Raw genomic sequence first — 19,368 nt, 5'->3', positions numbered from 1 at the left:
GAAGCCAAAGGGTCTTGATCGCCGCCTGCTGGCTGCAGTACCCCCCCCCCCCCCCCCCCCCCCCCCCCTGTTTTTTGTCATTTAATGCTCCAAGAACGGTAATGTCAGCATTGGTTTACCTCAGCTAATCTTTTTTCTGCTAGTTTTGAGCAAAAAAATGCTAACTTGCTAAAATGAGATAGTGATGATGGTAAACATCACACCTGCATCACAGAACCGCTGGCATCATGGCTTTAGATGTATAGCTGTGTTAGATGATTGGAACAACATTTAAAATATTCTTTGTGTGTAAGAATGGTTGCAGAAAAAATATTATCCATAGATTGTATATAAAGATGGACGACATTAAAGCGCCGCAAAAGTGAAGTCAACTCATCTGGATCACCCCCTGATGGCTGACTGCAGTAAAGGTTTTTAAAAAAAGTACAGCCTCCATGTTATTGGATCTGACATGGACCAAACTAAAAATCAAAGTACACCCTAAATAATGGCTTCTGTAATTATAGTTCTTATCTCAGTGATGTTTGATTACTTTTTATTCCTCAAATGATTAATTATTGGTCAAGCGCATCTGCAGAACATCACTGTCGCCACTCCTGTGCAGCCTCTATAGAGATATAGATATTTTGACTTCATTTCTAGATAGTGGAAGGAATTGGAGACACGTCATCCATCCTTATATACAGTCAATGGGCCAAGCATGCACCAGAAGCAGCATGTGTTGCATACCAAACCCATAATGCACGTCTCCATCGAGCCTGGTTGCCCCCTTGCGTGAAGCTTCAGGAACCACATTGACCTATATGGAATTCCATAAAAAGGTAATCGCATTTATAAATACTTTATCCTGGTTAATTACCCTGACACTAGCACATTATTATGCATGTTCTTCACACACTGTTTCTTCTGAGGAGGCTGTGGGGAGCTCGAGAGGCTTCATAAAATGTGTATCTATAACTAACATTTGCAAGCAGCTGAAGCATAGTCGAGGGTTTTGCTAATGAGCAAGCCTTGTGATATAAGTCGGAAAATACAGACACCGTGCACACACAGCTTGGAAACATGACTGCAGAGCTGCACTGCTCCTTTTGTTTTAGAGAAGTATCGGCTGAAAGCAGCAGGACGAGGTGTATTCATTCACTTAGACAGTCGTGTTGAAGTGTTTGAACATGTTGAACCTGAGGTCTTCGGGTCACATCCCCTCCTCTGTGGTCCTGTGATGTTAATTGAAAGCTCTCTGATATGCTGTTGATATAAATGAGGCCTGGGTGTTATATATATATTTTTTCTTTTTTTTTCCTCTTCTCAACTCTGTCATAATTTTCACATCTAGGGAGCTGTGGTTGCTAAGGATGTTTCCTGTGCTTCGCCACAGCAGTGGACAATTAGTCAGCACACACTCACTAACACTTCATAATCTGTTGCTACACTGACGTAAACGTATATGTTCACTCTATAGCCATTTTCAGACATGAGCTCGGGACCAGGCGTATGCAGCATACCAAGGCAGGTAGTGACGTATATACTCGGCTGGGGAGATCACAAGATTTTGTTTACACCACATGATCCCGTCGTCAGCTTCGTCTGTATCTTCTTTGTGTCGGGGGGGATCCTCCGCTAGATTCACACATCAAGTCCCCCTGGAGTCCAGGCAGATAAAGTCGGTAGAAACTGCAGAGAGTGTCACTCTGGCCATCCGCGTTCAAGCATGCACCTTCTCGGGAGAAAATATACAAAAGAACTGCAGAGTCCAGTGCAGCTCTGAATGCAGCTTATGTATGTAGCCTATGTTCTCTCTCTGTCTGCTGTATCTACAGATATTCCTCTGATAAGCCTCTATGCTTTTCTCTTGCCAGCCATTGTCGCTCTCATTTTATCTTCTCGATTGACTGGCGTGAAAAATAAGTCTTGTCAGAACAGATATAATGGGAGGGGCTGTGCCCGATCAATGGGAACATACAGCTGTCTCGCTAATTTCCCTGAAGCGATAAAATAAAGGCAGTGTAGCAGAAAACTCCTTTTCCTTCCCTGATTTGTCTTAGAATCACACCACAATTAGAGACCATTTTCATTCTCGTTTAAACCTCTGTAATTCCTAATCCATTGTAATGTGGCCATTACTGGCTCATTTTTTACACTTGCTAAAGTCATTAGTCATTGCTAATTACCATATTGAATAGAGCAGGCCAGCCAGGGGAATTCTAATGAGAGTTTAGTGCTCGGGCAGAATCTCAGGGAACTGTGGGTGGAGATCATTTAACAAAGGATAAGGATCTGGATCTGACATTGACAGACGATTCATTTCGATCTCCATCATAACAAAACATGCACACCTGGAAAAGTGCCTGAGAACATTAGCATGTGCTATTGACAACGGTAGAATACATTGGAAATACACAATACATTACTTACATCTTGCAGCATGCATTGGATTTGCATTCCCTCCACAGATGAGGATGCTCAGAGTCTTTCAGCTCCTTGTCTTGGTTCAGTCTGGACGCTGTCGTCAAACCAAGTTTCTTGACACAGCTGCAGCAGCTGTTTTCCTCCACAGCATTCATTTCGATAACTTGCTTTGGGAATCTTCCCCAAATACATAAAAACTTAAGTTGTTCAGTTAGAGAGCCACATATTTCTCTCAGGTGTTAGAGGAGAGGGAGAGCCGGACACGTACAGGTGGCTCTGTTGCTCTGTGAACTGGATGTGTAAATAACAACTGTTTACTCACACCTCATCAGCTTTATGAGGTGATACAGTCATGTCACTTTTGTGTTTCCCCCCTGGAATCCCAAAAATATATTAGAGCAGCTTTCAAGGTTTTAGGGCCAAAAGTGTGGTTTCCTAATCACATGTTCGCTATCCTCCACTTTTCAAAACACTGCTGAGATTGGCACTCTTTGAGTTATACTTCTTCAATATTTTGTAATTTCTAATTTGCATCACCTAAAAACAGTTAAACCTAAATTAACTCAAACCGGGATTAGAAAGAAAACAAGTTTGGTACTGGATTCAAATTTGAGAAAAACTTAGTTTTTTTGTATCTGTGATTACTCCAACAAGGAGTTTGTCTGTTTGTATGTATTTTGTTTGTATGTCTGTTAGTTTGTATATTTACACAGAACTAACTGACCGATTCAAATTGGTGAAAGGAAGCAGTATGGTTTCGGGAAAAAACATAGAATGTTGTGGATTCAAATAAATAGGGGATCCAGGAATTTAGTTTGACATTCTCTGCAGCCTTTTCCCACAGAACTCATTCGATCTTTAGCAGTAGCGGGGTTGCACATGCACTAACGTCGCTCTTACACAAAACAGATTCTGAGTGACAGGTGAACAGACTAAAGGGTGAAAGTCAACTTTTTGCGTGACAGAGAGAACTGCACCACAGGCCACTTGAGCGTATGGGAGCAGCTGCAGCTATGAGGTCTGGTTGTGTGGTTAAGGAACAAATGTCATAATGAGAAGTGTAGAAATGGTTGTGGTTCATTATGAATCCGTGTAAGGACTAATTAGAATATGGTGGGCCGCCACAGTCTGTATAGGTAATGGGAAACACTGCTTTGACATGGTGACATAGGGCATTAGCCTTGGTTGAGGTATACCCTCCCAGAGTGGCCTTCCAGTTCATAGTCTTGTATTCTAGTCACTGGTAAATCTTTGGTATATCTACAGTGCCTTGCATAAGTATTCACCCCCCTTGGACTTTTTCCCATTATGTACTGTTACTAACTGGAATTCAAATAGACTTAAATAAACTTTTTCCCGTTTGATCAACAAAACATGCATAGTACTTTGGAGGTGCAAAATAAATTTTATTGTGACACAAACAATAATGAGAACAAAAAAGTTGACATCTGTTGGGTGCATAAGTATTCACCCCCCTGTGTCAATACTTGGTAGAACCCCCTTTCGCTGCAATTACAGCTGCAAGTCTTTTGAGGTATGTCTCTACCAGCTTTGCACATCTAGAGATGGAAAGGTTTGTCCATTCTTCTTGGCAAAAAAGATGAAGCTCAGTCAGATTGGATGGAGACCGTCTGTGAACCGCAATCTTCAAGTCTTGCCATAGATTCTCTATTGGATTGAGGTCTGGGCTTTGACTGGGCCATTTTAAGACATTAACATTCTTTAATCCAAACCATTCCTTTGTAGCTCTGGCTGTATGTTTAGGGTCATTGTCCTGCTGGAAGATGAACCTCCGCCCCAGTCTCAAGTCTTTTGCAGACTGCATCAGATTTTCTTCAAGGATTTCCCTGTATTTGGCTCCATCCATCTTTCCCTCTATTCTGACCAGTTTCCCTGTACCTGCTGAAGAGAAGCATCCCCACAGCATGATGCTACCACCACCATGTTTCACTGTTGGGATGGTGTGCTCAGGGTGATGGGCAGTGTTGGGTTTTCGCCACACATAGCGTTTTGCATTGAGGCCAAAAAGTTCCATTTTGGTCTCATCTGACCAGAGCACCTTCTTCCACATGTTTGCTGTGTCTCCCACATGGCTTCTGGCAAACTCCAAACGGGATTTTTTATGGATCCCTTTCAACAATGGCTTTCTTCTTGCCACTCTTCCATAAAGGCCAGATTTGTGGAGTAGACGACTAATAGTTGTCCTGTGGACAGATTCTCCCACCTCAGCTGTGGATCTCTGCAACTCCTCCAGAGTAACCATGGGCCTCCTGGTTGCTTCTCTGATTAATTTTCTCCTTGTCCGACTCTTCAGTTTGGGTGGACGGCCTCCTCTTGATAGGTTTGCGGTTGTGCCATATTCTTTCCATTTTCTTATGATGGATTTTATGGTGCTCAGAGAGATGTTCAAAGCTCTGGATATTTTTTTATAACCTAACCCTGCTTCATATTTCTCCACAACTTTATCCCTGACCTGTTTGGTGAGCTCCTTGGTCTTCATGATGCTGTTTGTTCAGTAATGATCTCCAACAAACTCTGAGTCCGTCACAGAACAGGTGTATTTATACTGAGATTAAATTGCAGACAGGTGGACCCTATTTACTAATTATGTGACTTGCAAATGTGACTTGTGAATGCAATTGGTCGCACCAGATCTTTGTTAGGGGTTTCACAGTAAAGGGGGTGAATACATATGCACTCAACACTTTTCAAATTTTTATTTGTAAATAATTGTGAAATCCATGTAATATTTCCCCCCACTTCCAAATGATGCACTATTTTGTGTTGGTCCATTACATAAACTCACGATGAAATAAATTTTAATCTGTGGTTATACCATGACAAAATGTAGAAAAGTCCAAAGGGGGTGAATACTTATGCAAGGCACTGTATGTCTTAGATGATTTCAACGAGACAATAATGAAAAAGCAATTCAGCGCTAATGATATTGATGAACAGCTGTATTCCTGTGCACAGCGCTGCTACTGAGCTCGTGCTTCTCGCCGCTCCCATTCCTTTTCAAGTTAATGCAATAACAGAGGCAGAGTGAATTAATGATTTATCATCGCCTTAACCACACTATGAAATCACAGTGCTACTTGGAGGATGTCCCTTACTGTAAGGAGACGGCTGAGTTAATGTCTCACCAAAGCACCGAGGTTGGCTCCTTGTGCCATAATGTTTAACAGAAACCAGTCCAAAAGGAAACAAACGGTGACAAACCGATCTGTGTTTGTCAGTCACTCTGCTCGACCAGGGAGGAGGAGTGCTGCATGAGAACCAATACACACACACATACACACACACACACACACACACAATCTCACACAGCCCCCTTAGTTCTCCTCAGCATAGTCACACTGCAACTGCGGACCCGCTTTTCAGAATCAGAATCAGAATCAGAATTATTTTTATTGCCATGTATATTTGCACAAACAGGAAATTGCCTTGGTGTGGTTGGTGCACTGTACAAACAACAATATAAAAACAACAATATAGAACAACAATATATTTTACACACACACGTATAGCAAACACGCTTTCCTGAAGAGTTTGTGTATGTGTTTGTGTTTGTGTGTGTGTGTGTCTGTGTATTGGGTGCATCAGTGTCTTTGCCAAGGTGTAGGCCATTGTTGTCTTTGCCAAAAACAAACCCCTGTCAGCTCTGGAGCGCAGGAGGAGACAGGCAGAGAGCACAGCAGGGAAGTCAGGGTGGAAGGAGAAAGAAAGGAGAGGAGAGGGTGGGAGAAGGGAAGAGGAATGACCGATTGATTGGCAGAGGATTGGACAGCTCTTTACTGCCATCTCTGGAGGCCTGCAGCAGTCGAAGCTGGGAAGTTTGTCAGCCCCTGGTGGCGCTTTCCAGTTCACTTTTCATCTCTGCTGCCATGTGTCTCTCTCCCTTCCTCTCTCTTTATCTCGCTCACTTATAGATGTGCAGCCGAACATAACACACACTAACACCGAATTGTATGGGGGGGGCTCTTTGCTTTTGAAAGATTCATATCCGATCTAGTTATTTCGACTTCTATCAAGCGTCAGCTGAGATGAATATTTGCCTTTTCTTATATTGTTGTAGATGACAACATCGCCATCTGATAAATGTAATCTTCTTCTAGACAGAGAGTTAATTTTTCAGCAGCTGAAACATGAAAACTTTCTGCTGTTCTTTGTCATACGTGACTATAAACATGCTCCATGGTCTGCAAAAACATCAACTTGTGGATGTGACCGTGTACATATTTTATTAAGGTAGGGATGGTGTTCGATGTGTTTTACGTTATTGTATTACTTTGTATTACATCCAAACCACAGAGATTGAATTAGGCTCTAAGGGCGAAGTGATTTCACCATGTGTTCTGTCACTGCTCTGTCACATAGGCCTTCATTAAACCTGCCCTCACTCCTTTTCCTTTTTGTGGCTGGAAGGTGACATTTTCACCTCACTGGTGTGCTGCAGCTGCAGAAGCTTAAGTAAAAAACGCTCAGTAGGAACAATATTGATTCGACTTAATCAGACTAAATAAATCCCTTGTTCTGAACGCATGTTGGCACAATGCGAAATTGTAGTTACACAGGTCACTGAGTTCGATGAGTCACAGATTGTGGAACACTGGAGGGAGGCTGAGAGCGAGCACTCGTCTCTTTATGGTTTCACAAGTTCTGTGTCTTGAGGGACAATAGTTAATCAAGTAACTTGTCGCTCTCCCCTAATGATGCATTTTAACGTTGACCTTGGTGACATGTATTCATACTACGGAGTGTTCCACTTAAAACAGTCGGTCAGGTTCAGGTAACAACTGTGTAGGAGTTAGAGCATGTGGGTTGACGTGTCCAGTTCTTCATTTCCAGATGCCTTTAGTGTCAGAAAGAGCAGTAAGAGATATGTAAGGGGGGATTGGACAGATGTGTACTTAATTCATTAGGTACACCCAGCTATTAATAGTGCAGCTCAATACAACACATGTGTTATAAATCCTCCTTCAAGAATGTTTCAATGTTCACTTAAGGTTTAAACTGAGTTAGAGATAATTTTAGAGGATGTGAGCTGTGTAGCTGTTGAACTAGGTTGCATTATGTTTCGGGGTGTTGCTGTTATTTTGTCCCCTCCAGTAAAACCAATGAGAGAAGGCTGAACCACTGACTTACCTCTTTGTTTTAATGGGATGCAGAAGAACAGCAACACAGAGTGCAGCTTTAAAATGATCGTATAGTGAAATCGGAAATATTACAATGAAAAACAATTATTATAATTTGGATGAAACAGGAATGCTGGTATGATTCTTGACCAGTTTCAGCATAATATGTATATAGGTAGTTTGGATATTTGGTAATGTGCTATTCTTGTTTACAACCTAAAGAGGTAAGGATTTTGTTTACCACTATAGACCTCATGTATGGATGCTGAGGCTTCTTTGTTTACACATATATGTATAAATGATACCAGTGCTGTCTGCGCGACACGTTAGAGAACCAACCACTTGCTCATGATTTCACTGAGCTTGTTGGAAATACATGTTGTTTTTCTCACTTCACAGTCGAAGCTTAACCTCACCCACACCCATTTGAGCAGTGATGAGTGAACAAGTCAAAATACACACACACACACACACAAACACACACACACACCCTGCAGACAGCTCTGCATTCTTCCGACAGATTTTCAAAGCCTCGGCATCCATTCTGTGTTTGCTTTCCACTTGCTCCCTGGCTGCTCTTTCATCATCCACCCATCATCTGAAAAGCATCTTAAATGATTATGTTTTAGCTTCTTCCATTTTTTTTTTTACTCTCCGCACTTAATCTTGCCTTCGTGTTCACGCTCATTTTGGCTTGACGGTACAAAGGTGAATCATGAAAGCCTTTTTTTTTTGTTTCAGATTTGTGTCATTTTCATTGCGTAAGCCGCACCACACTTGTCAGGGGTCCAGATATGTAAGGCAACATGATTCCTGCTGTTCCTCTTCTCGCCGGCTTCTCTTGAGGTGAAGACACATGCAGAGAGGAAATACAGGGATTTGACTCAGGGGAGTTTGCGCACAGTTTTTTTTTTTATTAAGTGCAATTAGGAGCAGTGGCTAAGTGTTCTCCTCTGCCTATTAATCCTCGACAAATAATACGCCTGGTTGCACGAAACATATTGGCAAATTTCTTTAAGTGAGATTAATTTGGCCGGCAAGAAGCTGAGTGGGCCTTTGTGGAACTGGTTATCTTTCCTTAGCACATTGGACTAAGCTCTCCAAGTGGTATGAAGGGTGTGTGAGTGTGGAGGGAGTGTGATGCAATGTAGGTCATGTGGCTGGTGTGAACATCACACACTTCTTAGATCGATTTCTTTGATTGTGCGCAAAAACTTGGCCAGGAAGAAAAAGACTGACGCTGTTTATTTACCAGGTCACCACGTTCATCAGCAATAAAAAGACCACGCAGAGAAATTGTATGAATTAAAGTATGTGATTGTGTGAACACGCTGGGTCTTTTAAGTGTCTATTCCTGTCCAAACCAAACATCCTGCCCCTCTGTCGTCAGCTCTCTGTCGGGCCGCATCGTCGGAGGCGTGTGGTGGTTCTTCACCCTTATCATCATCTCGTCCTACACTGCCAACTTGGCCGCCTTCCTGACAGTGGAGAGGATGGTGTCTCCTATAGAGAGTGCCGAGGATTTGGCCAAGCAGACGGAGATCGCCTATGGAACGCTGGATGCCGGCTCCACCAAAGAATTCTTCAGGGTGAGAAGCAAAATACAGACACAAACCTGCCTGTTCAATGCTCAAAATTACAAACCGCAATGCTGGATTACATACGTGCATAATTTCCGGTGATTCCCTCGTAATAGACTGTATTTATAAAACGGCTTTTGAGACTTATCAACCACTAAAAGCCCTTCACAGTACAAGTCTCGTTCACACATTCATGCACACATTCAGCGCTACTATATGCAGCGCTACTTTTTGCTTTTGTCGGCACAACCGTCACAGGCAAGTCGGGGTTTAGGACACTCTGTACCACCGGGCTTCTGGTTAGTGTCGACCCTTTCTAATATGTGTGGGCAATGAATAACTATCCCCATGTAAATTTAATCAGTAGCAATCTAACAAAGGTTTTTGATATATATTTATAGAATGCACAAACATTGTGAGGAGCTATAACACATGATGTTCATCAAGTGAAAAAAAAAACACAACTTTCACTCAGGAGCAAAGAAATCTGTATTTTAAATTTTTATAAATTATGTGACAGTTACTGTGATAATTATTAAGATCGACCAATATGAAAATGTTATCGTTGGCCCTTTCATCCAGTGTTAACCTTCTGAGCCGCAGCCAGCCCCATGTGTGCTGAATCCAGCTTGGGAAAGTGTATATACACATTACTACAGAAATAAATCTGTTCAGTGACCGTAAATACAATCAGAAATGGGGTTTTATTTAAAAAAGGGTAATCTTTTTTTAATACAGTAGTTAACAGCTCTGATGCTGCTTCTTTCTCTATCTTCCTATCTCACTGGTTTCACCTTGTGGTTTTCAGAGGTCTAAGATCGCCGTGTTCGAGAAGATGTGGTCCTACATGAAGGCGGCTGACCCGTCCGTGTTCGTCAAGACCACGGACGAGGGCGTGATGAGGGTCAGGAAGTCCAAGGGCAAGTACGCCTACCTGCTGGAGTCCACGATGAACGAGTACATAGAGCAGAGGAAACCCTGCGACACCATGAAGGTGGGGGGGAACCTGGACTCTAAAGGTTACGGCATCGCCACGCCCAAGGGCTCTCCTCTCAGGTAACTACGCCCCGGCCACCGCAGCGTGGCTGGAGGCCATCCAGCTCATGCATGGCCGTCATCTGTCACCACTTCACTCGTTCACTCGTTCACAGAGCTTGCTTCTCGTTGCATCTTGGATTGATGAGTTCCTTTGTGTGACATGTCATGCATTTTGATTTATTCATGCTTCGTTAATTATCCTATAACATGTCCATTTTACATTTTTTGTTCCCTAGACTGATACATAATATAGAATGCATGCCCTTACCTTAACAACACTGCATCCCATATTTTTTCTGCTTTTGTTCATAGTTTGCACTCATCACACAGACATTTACACCGTCTTCCAGTCCATCTCCACCACTGATGATCATCAATGTTTGTTTCTGCACATGTGTGTATGCAACCAGCCTGTTCGCAGCTGACTTTTGAGCTCTGGCAGAAGTGGGAAGTAGGACAAAGAGATGTCCCACTCTTGTTTTATCTTGCCCTTTATGTATACTCTTCTTTATGAGTCTTCTGTAAACCTGTAGTATCACGTAAAGACACACACGCTAAATGAAAATGTATGTGTCAGAGGCTCTGTTCAGACCTGGTATCAGAATGTGTCTCCTGAGAACGGTTGTGATCAGATCTCACTTCCCCGCTCTATATGCAAATAATCCCGTATGTCACTTCTGTTGGAGAAGACAGAATTATGTTGTTTTGCCTAGAGAGAGAGAGAGAGAGAGAGAGAGAGAGAGAGAGAGAGAGAGAGAGAGAGAGAGAGAGAGAGAGAGAGAGAGAGAGAGAGAGTGAACGGTCAGGAGGAGATGAAAATAAAGTAGCAATTGTTATATGGTTATCAGTGTTCAGTGCAATGCCAACAAATCACTGTATGGCCACTGAGAAGTATAAATTATGCTTCATAGTGAAACCGTCACCGATCACAGGACGTCAACTGAGTAGACTCTCCACTCTCCACCAGGTCTGAACCAGGGTCATAGAAGAGCAGGGCCCCAGGACCAGGAATCACAGCTAGAGTGTGATTGGCTACATCTCATATGGCTACTTTCCCACTCAGGCCAGGGCTCACACCTTGAATGTGAAGTCAGCTGGGTTGAATTAATATTTGCAATGAGATAATTGCTGTAATGAATGATAATTCATACTTGATGCACTTCTGCCGCCGATGTCCAAGAGCAGCAGCTGCCATTTCACATTACATTACAACACCTTAACCAACGTCTGCATCCGAAGTTCTCCTGCTCTGACAGAGAGAGGGAGAGAGATAGTGCACAGACGCTGGTGGCATCTGAAGCTTTTAATCTGTCTCTAATAGGCCTCATTCATTTTAATGAAAGGAGCCATATGGGGAAGTTTCACTCAGAGTCGCTGAGGATTCATTCGGGGTTCCACCTTGGTTGACAGCCAAAGGTCAGAACACCAAGAACGAGAAATGTTTCCCCTGTTTACGCAGAGGCTCCTTATAAAATTCCTACAAATTGGATTTCATGCAGCGAGTTAAGTGCTGTTTTAGTAATGAGACAAGTGAAATCAATCTGCTCCCAGGTCAGATTGGTAGAAACCTACAATGTACCAATGGGATGCAGTGTTTAATTGCAGACGATGTCCCTATCACCTCCCGCTTTCTGTTACTTAGCATTCATGTGCTGTACCTGGGCTGCTACTTGGACCATTCACAGATGTCTGATACTGAGTTTCAGATGGCTAATATTTCAGATTTTTGTTTTTAAAGGACGGAAAAGTGATTAATTCAAATGTTTTTACTGTTGAAGTAGAAGTTACAATTGCCCTGCTCACCCAGAATCAGACATGAGTGGATGTGCTGTGAACTCAAAGAGTTGGATTCAGTTATACCGGCAACGCATTGTTAATACATACAAGTGCTGCATATAAGAGAAGCACCAATCTGACTGTTTCTCTCCAGATGCTCATGAATAAACCTACAGCAGTGCAAGTTGACTGTACTTTAACATAAGCTACACTTATCACATGAGTTTTTGCTAATGTCACGATTCTGCAGCCACATTCAAATCATTCATTTATTATTCACAAGTGCAGAGTAACCAGTGCTAGAAAGTAAATTCACGCAGATACTGATCTTCAGTGGAAAATACAAGGTGCTTGTTCTTGATTATTTTCTTTAATGCTTTTCTTCATGACATTCCAGAGGAAAGTACTGTCCTTTTACTAAACTACGATTATCTGACAGCTTACACTTCTCGCGATTAATACTTATACACACAAAACATATGGAGAGTTTGGTAATATGATGTTTTGTTGAAAATGTAAGCTACTGTACCTGAAATGGTTGATTAATCAATTTGCTGAATGAATTCCTTATTGGATGATTACGTAATTTTTCGATTTAAAAAAAGTGGTTCCAACTTTAAATTATTTCACTGAATTATTGAGATTGACTATTTTTAGAGAAAATAGAGAGATAATAATCAGAATTTTTATTAGATTATTCCATAAGGAGCATAGTAGTTTGCAGCTCTAAATAAATACATTGTAAAAAACAACAGTAGTAAAATGCTGCTTGGACATAAATGATAATCTAATGATAGAATAGTAAACCATCGGTTTTCTTGAGTACTACAGACTTTTGATACTTACTCTAAAATATTTTTTTTACTTGCATACTTTTACTTGAGTAACATTTTCAATGCAGTACCTTCACATCAGTAAAAGATCTGAATACTCTAATAATACAATTTTAATGCATCAAAATTAGTTCACTGCAGCAATAGAATGGGGTAGTATAGAAAATTGCACATTGTATATATAATGCAGATCTGTCACTTGATACTGAGCCCAAAGATCTGAGCGCACTACTGAATATATTTATATTTTCATATTTTATTTATTCTTTTGCAGTGCTGGTCTAACTGAAACTAGCGCTTTGGAAACAAAGATACTCAAATGACATAACTTTTCATTCTACAGGATTTTCTTCAAAGAGCTCTTCATCTATCCACCCCCATACCTGCTTGACTGTTTCCCCCCATTCCACCTCACACACAGTGAATCTGACCACAATAACCAGCGACCTGCAGGTCTCCAGATCATTCATGTCCACACATACTTTGACTTCTTTCTTTCCATCTGAGTCCACTGGCCGAGAAAGAATTCAGAGGTTTTACCAGCTCCGAGGATACATGTGTTACCTAAGGCTGTGTCGTGCACTCAAGGTTTGGGGGATAAAGACTCTTCTCCACTCATCTGATGGTGTGAAAGGCAGAATGTCACCTCAATAAAATGTTGCTGCACCGATTGACTGATTTGAGGGAAAAGATAAATCTGGAAGAGGCTCTTATCTTTACTTATTTTATGAAATTTTTTGGATTGCAGATTCTGCCTTTCTGTGAATTGCGAAGGAAGAGAGTCTTTGTTCCCGGGCAGTCAGCTAAAGGAGATGCACACACGCTCACCAGAGAGAGAGAGAGCAGCGTTTGAGGAGATGCTTTGGATGATGAGGAGGTTCAGGTGGTTTCAGGACGTCACCTGTAGCTGGTCACACAGTTTCCTTTCAGCCAGATACCAGAGACATAACTCTGGTGTGGAGTGAACCGTTTAAAGCCTCCTTCGTCTTTGCTGATGGCTCTAAATTAATCAAGGGGGGGCTTCCACATGTACGAGGATGCCGTTAGGGGTAGAATATTGATAGGTTAGTTACCATGGAAATCTGTATGCTTGTGCCACTGAAAGGAAATTACCATCTGTGGACAGAATTCCGGATCCAAATCATCTCCATTCATAGTGTCTGCTCTGTCTCCCTCTGAGGCCCTTGCTTGGTAAAACCTGACTCTACGACTGTATGGGTGCTCAGCATTTCAGCCCCAACTAACACATTTGCATCTGAAGCCAGTACTCCTGCTTCATATCAGTAGTTACATGCAGGAGGGTCTCGAATACTCAAGTCAGTGTTACCATAATCACCACCACCATACGACCAATCTTCTTTTATATCTGTCCCATAGAGTGTCTCCTAATGGCTATTGTTTGATATCATTTTCAAGAAACCCAGTAAACCTGGCAGTGTTAAAACTGAACGAGCAGGGCCTCTTGGACAAATTGAAAAACAAGTGGTGGTACGACAAGGGCGAGTGCGGCAGCGGGGGCGGGGACTCCAAGGTCAGAGCCAGTATGATAAACCCTGCGGGTAACCCGCCACCACTGGGAGTGGAGGCGGGGACTGTGGGGAGACGGGGTAACCGGCAGGCCCACGCTGTGCTTCCACTCTGGCGACGCTGACCTCTCTGTGGCGTGGGGAAAAGCAGAGGAGCTTTGGCGAGTGTGGGGATGTAGTGGCTGAATTTGAAATCCACAGAGAGGAAACTTTTGTAAGATCGCCTTTGCTGAAACAAAAGGAACAACTAATATTTTAAATTTATCAAAGTCTAAAATTAAACCAGTCCCCCATGCTCGGTGATATATAAGACCACACATCACATTTAGTGACTTTGGAATTTTCTCTTGTTAAATGAAATTTTAATTCTGTCAAGAAAAGATTGTTAAAAATAACAAATTCATGTTGCAGGGATAAGCAGTGTGCCGGTTACCCAAAGTGATATAGTAATACACATCTACTGCCCTAGGGAGCAAGCCAACTAAGATAGATGGAGTATTAATGCATATCACTTTAACTTTGATGTTTCTAATGTTTTTTATGCTTCATGTGTATATGTGTGCGTGGGTATGTGGTGTGTGTGTGTGCAAAGTTTTTTATATATATTTATATATAAGCTCAAAGCATTAACGTGTGTATGTATTTGCTGCTTTATGTTTCTGAATTAATAACATAAAATAACATGGTATAATATGTTATTTATGTTATTTCCTTATGGTTGGAAGAATCCCAGTAAACCTAGCGGTGTTGAAACTCAATGAGCAAGCCGTCTTAGACAAACTGAAAAACAAATGGTGGTACGATAAAGGGGAGTGTGGCAGCAAGGACTCCGCAAGAAAGGTTAGTCTCCAACCCAAACCAGTCACCTCACAGCACCTCCTATAGCACAACCCTGCCCTGGTCCTAGAACAGTCCAAAGTCCTGCCCCCAGCCCCCATCACACTGAGCAATGCTCCCCATGTGACTATGAGAGCACCACCATACTGGCTCAAATATAAGACAACCCCAGGTCTTATCGCATCAATTATTTTCAGAATGTTCGATTTTAAGATATAGAGTTATCTTTAATTAAAAGAAAAAACATCTACATATTTGCAACATTTTTCTCAAGTTATGCAAAGTACATTTTTTATTTACTGGTACAAATAGTTAAATTAAACTCTATGGCTTTAGCTAGAATAGGGAATTCATATTTTAAATTCTAATAATCAACTTGAAACAACCTCAATCCTCAAGCCTCCACTATTACTGCTGATAGTATTTTTAATATTAGCTTCTGCTCCTATCAGTACTGCAATGTGTACTCCTGCTGCTGAGAGTGAATGGTGTACACTCATGGTATCAGCATTAAGCAAATTTTATCACAAATGCAAGGTATTGTTAAATTAGTGTTTTATTTTTTGTTTTAAGCAGCGTTTTATTAGTCTTTTTCCTATGCATTTTGTTTTTTTAAATGGCTTCGGCCTAATACAAATTTTTGGGGTTGATCAGTGCAGATAATACACTGCTTTTTCAGCATTACTAAAACAAGCTGGCTTAATGCAGCTTGAAGTAACATTTCTGTAGCTGACAGTATTAAAAGAGATTATTTTCTATTGAATATGTAACATTTTAGTCCTCTTATGCCACATCTCTAACTGTTACAAATGTGTTTCCCAATAAGCGTCGTCTTATATTCGGGCCGGTACTCTGGTGGTTCTCAGGTGTCTATTTCTTCTCACTGATGAGCTTGTGTTGTCAGAGATTTAATGTTCGTTACCAGAGTGTACATTAATATTGTGTGTGAATTAAACTGTTATTCAAGCTGTCATACACATAGAGAGTACATTTACAATATAAGTCGAATAAATCCTCTTGGGACAGATTGTCTGAGTGCCCCCCAAGACACACAGATGCATACACACAGTGTTATGATGACCTTGAGTTTGTGCTGTAGATTAAATATAAATCACTCTGAAAGCAATTTGTTAGAATAAATCTCCCTCCCGTGGAGAAAGAAAAAAGACAGGAGGACACAGGGTGAGACGGATGATGAGATGTAGCCATTGGACTTAACTGAAGCTCTGGAACACGTTGAGCAGTGGCTTTTGCTCTCTGGCTCTAAGAAAAATTCTTCCCCCAACTCTCACTGAAGAGTGTGCATGTATTGATGCCATCCCTGTCAGTCTGCTAGATTGCCCCCCCCTCCCCCCTAAGTTACACAGTCTGCTACTGTGCATGCATGCCTTCGTGGCATCCACTGTCTCATGAAGCAGCTCCCCCCGACAGAAAAGCTCTTCCTCTTTGGCTCAGCTTCCTCTGTATGTCTTTGTAATGTCAGCTGGCCTCCTGATCTGTCAGCACTTTTCCTTAGCCCTGCTCATATTTCCATATAGTTTTAGTGCAGGACTGTCAAACTGTGTGCTATGATGGGCTTTGTCTCTGGAGAAAATATGACAAATGATCTGAAGAGGACTTTTTGAAATCTTAGTACAGTTTAGAGATGATATAAAGGCAATCCGAGATTTTAACATTTATCAGAATATGTTTTCAGCGGCCAAGAAAATACATTTTACACAGTAAATACAGTCAGTCTTTATTAAAAGCAACACTGTGACACTTTTTACATTAAAAATTAGTTAGACGTTCCACTGTCTTGAAATGGGATGATTGGAGCTGCTTTCCTTCCCAATCCTCACCCTGAACACCCGTTCTTTCTCTACATGTAACTTTGGTGAGTGGGCAGGATCTCCTCTTATTAGTGCATTACTGACTGTCGCAGCATAAAAACACATAAATAAATCAGAATCCATCCAGAAAGTAAAGAGTCATGCTGAGCTAAAGATCAGTTAAAAAGACTTTGAAGTCATTACAACCCAGCGTTTATCTCATATACTCAACTTTTAAAATGAAGCCAGGGATCCATGAAGAATATCCGCCATTCTATTATATGTAGAAGTCCAAATAATTACCAAATTTTGTAGTAGAGGGCGCTGTTACTCAGCTAAAATTACATAGTGTTGCTTTAAGGCAGTTTACTTCAAAATTTCAAATCCCTGCAAATGCTTGATCGCCTTCTTACAGAGAGTCCAAAGAGAATATTGATATGTATCTATGTGCTAACCAGATACATGGTTAGCACATAGAGCTATTTAGATTAGCTTAATTTTAAACAGGGAAGCAGCTAGCTAGGTCAAGGGGTAGCAAAATCCACATGGCATCACCTTTAAAGCTCATGTTTTATCTAATTTGTTATATTTGTGCAAAAAAATCACGAAAATATTTCATAATGGTATCTATCTTCTCAATTTACTTTTTAAGAAAGCTAACTGAAGGGTCAATACAAGAGGAGTGTATTAAATCTGGTTGGTTTTATTTGTATTTATATATATTTTTCGGAGGCTTTGTACAGCTCCAGGTGAAGAACATAAATTTAACCTTGAAGGAAGAATAGTCTTTGGAAATCTCTGCAGACTCCCCAGCGATAGCACACAGTTTGACAAGCATACACGCCCCAGTAGAAAACTATTACTCATGTCACATAATCCAACTTCATATAACAGGGTTTATCGAGATACAACTGGACCCAAAGTCTGACTAAAGTCTATTTAAGTGGGAGCTGGGGATCACTGATAACCGGTGTTACCTGCAAGATCAAATCCATATCAAAGCATAATAAAGTGTAACCATCCTAACAAAATAGCTTTTATTGTGCCATTGATCTCCTCAATTGACTCAAAGGTATTCCCCAAACAGATTTACAGGAAATAACATTCCCATTAGCTCTCATTGCTCCATGATGCTAGTTAGGTTGACTGATTTAAATCCTAATCGTAATGCTTCCACTTCATTACTATTCTATAAATAGGTCTGAGCCATGCAGCAGAGAATAATGAGCTATATAATAAAGAAAAGTCCAAAAAGACTCATTTGTGCTGTAGCTGCATGAATGCATGGTGTATTAATGCACTTTCCTACCTGTTCCCTCACAAAATGCAACAATTTGACAGCAATTTTGTGTAAAATGTTTAGAAATGTATAAGCAAGTTTTGAAAAAAATCTAGATCAAGGTATTTGTTTAAATATCTATAGGGCCTGTCTCACAAAGCAACATCTATTTGAATCACAGTCTGGTTTTGTGAATCTAATCTTACTCTGGTGATTCTGGCCAATGGTCTTGGAAAGCTGGTGAGCACACAGCTGCAAACACGTGTACATGAAAACATTAATATTTTTTTCCCTCCCGTATTATGAAATTAGATTACGGGATGAGTAATTAGGATGGGGGGGGAAACTGAAAATCTAAATGTTTCCCAGTGTTTTGGCTCACCGCAAGAGTCTGCTTTCTCAGATTAAAATTGACTTGATGATGGTCTTTGACCAAAATGTAACGTGGATAAATCACCGGAAGCTAATTTTCATCTTCTCTTTTAATAAAAAAAAGGGGGATTTTTCCTCGTCATTAAGGCACAGTCAGAATGTCTCTGATTTATCCGACAGTGTCATCAAGAAGTCGACTTGTATTCTCGGTTTCTGCTATGATGGAAAATGAGTCCAACAGTCTACGTTCAATCAGAAAGAACGTAGGTGCAATAACATTAATATGCAGCAGCAGACTTGACTCTATTTGTGGCTTTTCTAACTTTCCGGAAAGGTGGATATGTAGCTGTGCTGCAATTATTAATGAGAGGTTTTTTTTTCCATTCCCATGGTGACATGTATCAGAAGATGAGTGGGTATTCCCAGTATTCATGTTAAATGATGTTTTGACCTATAATTAGGCCCCGCAGTGATTATCAGGCCATATCGTCGTACATTTAATGGGCCCTCTGACAGTTGACACCATTTTCTATCTCTGCTTTAACATACTGTCAAACTGCCTTTGAGTCCATTTACATCATTTTCTATAACCTGCTGTTGTGCGGACAGCGAAACTTGACAGTGTGAGTCTTTAATTTATATCTGATATACTAATAACAATTTGTAGAGCACAACTGGAAAACAAATCTTCAAAATACAGAAAGAAGTGCATAAATAATAATGCTCATAATTAAAGAAAAAACAGAGCAAAAAAAAAAAACTTCCTGATGGC

At 41.0% G+C, this 19,368-nt stretch overlaps 1 protein-coding gene across 2 annotated transcripts in view; it reads left to right on the top strand.

The window, feature by feature from the left end:
* Positions 1-19,368, top strand: part of gria1a (glutamate receptor, ionotropic, AMPA 1a) — a 69,184-nt gene that overhangs the window by 46,636 nt on the left and 3,180 nt on the right. Inside the window, exons 12-14 of one of the 2 annotated variants that reach the window (XM_053429515.1) lie at positions 8,935-9,133; positions 9,933-10,180; positions 14,188-14,302. In XM_053429515.1, coding sequence (XP_053285490.1) covers positions 8,935-9,133; positions 9,933-10,180; positions 14,188-14,302 — 562 coding nt within the window. Of the gene's footprint in view, positions 1-8,934; positions 9,134-9,932; positions 10,181-14,187; positions 14,303-15,022; positions 15,138-19,368 lie in introns of both variants that reach the window. The other variant, XM_053429516.1, reaches the window with a different exon arrangement.

Source organism: Pleuronectes platessa, chromosome 8, assembly GCF_947347685.1.
Source record: "Pleuronectes platessa chromosome 8, fPlePla1.1, whole genome shotgun sequence".
Classification (NCBI taxonomy): Eukaryota; Metazoa; Chordata; class Actinopteri; order Pleuronectiformes; family Pleuronectidae; genus Pleuronectes; species Pleuronectes platessa.
The sequence above is the reverse complement of the archived record's forward strand: the minus strand, read 5'-3'. Positions and strand labels throughout refer to the sequence as shown.